Here is a 3571-nt window from a genome sequence, read left to right as displayed (position 1 = left end):
TCTCAAACAGCTTGACAACTCCAAACTTTTGAGGAACTAACCACCTTGGCCCTACAAGCCAAGTCTTCTCCTAACAACCTGACTACCCAAGATTGAAAAAGGAACTAAACCACTATCGAGTTGGATACAAAATATTGGAACCGTAAGGGGTTGCTTCTAACAAAGCTGATAATAATAATAATAACTCCCTTACTCTAAGAAAATAACACTCAGAAAATATTTCTCAGTTGAACAAGTGTTTCTCTCTTTGAACTCTAAGATGAATTTGGAATTTTGAGCTTGAGTTCTTCTACTCTTTTCTATTTTTCGATGATTTTCTTCTTCAGCCTTGAGTATCTATTTAATCTTAAAATTTGGGCTTCAATTTAGTCCTTATTTAATTCTGAATTGTTTTTTGTTCAGATTGCATTTGTAAATTCTTCAAATTGATTATTTTTCTTTTTTGTTTAGATTGATATTGTAAATTCATCATATTGATTATCTTCGTATTTTCTTTAGATTTGCATTTGTAAATTCTTCAAATTAATTATGTTCATATTTTGTTGTAGATAAATCTTGATCAAATCTTCTACAAATCTTGACCATGTCTTCCTTAATACTCTTTGAGGTCAAATATATTATTCTCATAAAATACTTTTGTTATCATAAAAACTCTAAGTATAAGATTAACTTGGTTCCAACAAAATATACTTTTGTTAACATCAAAATTATAAGTGAAAAATCAACTTGGTTCCAACACAATCCCCTCACATAGAAGGATTTATCCACTAATTCAAAAACCTTGAATTACGCAACACCTGACCCTACAACTTTTTGCGGCAAACCACTCATTGATCCTACAAGTTAAGCTTCTCTATACAACTTGAGATCCAGGGTTTGTTAGAGGCAAACTATCCACTTGACCCTACAAGTCACATTCTCTTGTCCAAGTTATTAAAAAAAAAACTCTTAAACACTTCCTTGAAACCTAGCTTAGTAGTGGTTGCTTTCCTAAAAAATTTGACTGTAATAAGATAGAAGGTTGAGAAGACATCAACACAGGCAGTCTAACTAGTAGGTGTTCAGTTGATGCGTGAATAATTTGTTGATTAGTGTATTAAATCCTTTAAGGTAAAAGGATTGAACGTAGCTATTTTGTTGGTGGTGAACCATGATAAATTAGTTTTGTGTTCCTCTTCTCTATGCATCTCTTTTAATTTTTGTTGTTTTATCTTAAGGTTAAAATAATTAGTTTTACTATGTCTCATATCTTTAGAGAAAGTAATCAATGTGCGACAAGATTGCTAATTTGGGACTTCAAATTATTAACAATCATTGGTAGAACACTTTTCCTTCTAATATTTCTAATGGTTTTAATAGAAACATGATTAGTTTTCTTGAATATACATTTATGATAGTTTTATCGCAATAGGTTTTCTTGATAAGGTTTTTAATTAGAAAGTAGTTTGTATCTCTTAGGTTTATTTCTTTGGGTTTTGGTATTAGCATCCACACATTTGTATTTTTTTTTTTAATAATAATCTAGAGTATTTCAAATGGTAGATAATTAACTTAGAGTGCCAACATAGTTAAAATGTCAAGTTAATCATGTGATGTTTTTGCACTTTATATTTTACTAAAAACAAATATTTGTTTAAATTTAATCAACTTAATTGTGTTCCTTTTGCTTCCGCACAAATTTTTGGCTTTAAAAAATAATATGTATTTTATCCAAATATTTTAAATTTCAGTTTGAACAGTTAAGTTGTATATTTTTTAACTTAAATTTGAAAAATGTTTATATTGTTAACGGCAAAATTTATTTTGAAAAATGTTAAATCAAAATTGTTAGTTATATTGATATTTAATTATAATCATATAATATGATGTTCACAAATATTTGACTTGTATAGTAATCTGCTTTAAAGTAATTGACATGAATGATTGTAATGTGCAGTGTAAGATATTTTACTATGGTAGTGCATGCGTATTAAACTATTTATATTTTAGTTGAAATTAAAATTAAATTTTGAAAAAATTAAATTGCTAAGGACAAATTTTATCAAGAAATTGTCTAATTAAAGTCCTTAGTTAATTTTATAGGATTTCCTACCAAATATGACAAAGGCAGTGCATTCTTTATCAACCTATAAATGAATATTGCTCGCAACCTCCTCCTTAGAAATTAAGCTACTCACTTGAGATTATTTTTCATCCACAATCACCATGGCTGAAGAGAAGCACCACCACCACCTCTTTCATCACAAAGAGCAGGCTGCCGATTCCGAATCCTCATTCGATGCGGCTGAAACTGAGGTTGATTACAAAAAGGAAGAGAAGCACCACAAACATGTGGAACAGCTTGGTAAAATTGGAGCAACTGCTGCTGGTGCTATTGCTTTGGTAACTTACACTAACAATGTTATGAACTTTTTTAGGGTATTATAGTAAACTTTTTTGTTTTTGGTTTGATTTTTTTTAAATTAACTATTTCTATGGCGATAAATATTTTATGTTAATATATGGTCTAAATATTACACAATAATTTATGTTGTTTGATGATAAAAAAAATTGCATTTTAATTTACCAACTTATTTTTTATTTATCGACCAATTTAGAGATTGAAAAAAAATTGTCTTTATTCATAGACTGATTTAGGGATCGATTTTTGAAACTACTCCCCATTATGGTCTCTTTAAACAACACTACATAAAATTGTGACTGATTTTGCTAAAGAATTTTTTCTTAATAAAATTTTGCTAAACAATTAATAGAATATTCACTAAATTGGTCGTTAAAGAACTTTTTATTTAGGTTATATCTATGATCATGTGTATAGTTAATCTATTTTTCCCCAAAGTTTTGATTATTGATATTTTACATAAACCTTGATTATTTAATTCATGGCAACGAAATCCATTAACATATTGTTGGTTTGTTTGTTTTCTATTTATTTTAATTTTGAATATTTTTTGTGAATTACATTTAAAAGTAATAAATATATTAAATAAGATGATGATTTTGTTCGACTATGTTAATTATATCTATAGCATGAGAAGCATGAAGCAAATAAAGATGAAGAGCATGGCCACCATCACAAGATAGAGGAGAAGATTGCTGAGGCAGCTGCAGTGGCAGCTGGTGGATTAGCCATCCATGAACATCATGAGAAGAAAGAAGATAAGAAAGAATATGAGGAAACTCATGGAAAGAAGCATCATCACCTCTTTGGTTGATCAAGAAAATTATGTGTGATGTTCCCCCACTTATTAGCTATTACCATAAATAAAACAATCTAGTGGGTGAATTTATTATATGTTAGTTACATATATCCTAAATAAAGTTTAGCATAATAAATAATTTGCCAATAACAGGGATGTATCGAACATGATTCAAAAATAAAATGTGAAAAGTAATTGGGTTGCTCTTCAAGTGGTGGGTGGTAAGATTGGGATGGACGACCGGCTCATTTTTCGAGTAGTATTAAAAAATTATTTTTTATTTAAATATTATATATTATAAATTAAATAATGAAAATATTTTTTAATTTTATTTTATATTAAAAGCACTTACGGATCTTTAAAAAAATAAG

The 3571-nt window shown here is 28.4% G+C and overlaps 1 protein-coding gene across 1 annotated transcript; it reads left to right on the top strand.

The window, feature by feature from the left end:
- The first annotated feature begins 2142 nt into the window (after positions 1-2142).
- Positions 2143-3293, top strand: LOC101504114 (abscisic stress-ripening protein 5-like). The gene is made up of 2 exons (XM_004509994.4): positions 2143-2382; positions 3030-3293. Exons 1-2 carry the CDS (start codon positions 2206-2208, stop codon positions 3213-3215), a joined length of 363 nt encoding a protein of 120 aa, XP_004510051.1. The 5' UTR covers positions 2143-2205; the 3' UTR covers positions 3216-3293.
- Positions 3294-3571: the final 278 nt, after the last annotated feature.

The sequence above is a fragment of the Cicer arietinum genome, chromosome 7, assembly GCF_000331145.2.
Source record: "Cicer arietinum cultivar CDC Frontier isolate Library 1 chromosome 7, Cicar.CDCFrontier_v2.0, whole genome shotgun sequence".
Classification (NCBI taxonomy): Eukaryota; Viridiplantae; Streptophyta; class Magnoliopsida; order Fabales; family Fabaceae; genus Cicer; species Cicer arietinum.
Note: the sequence above shows the minus strand (reverse complement) of the source record. Positions and strands in the feature narration are given on the sequence as shown.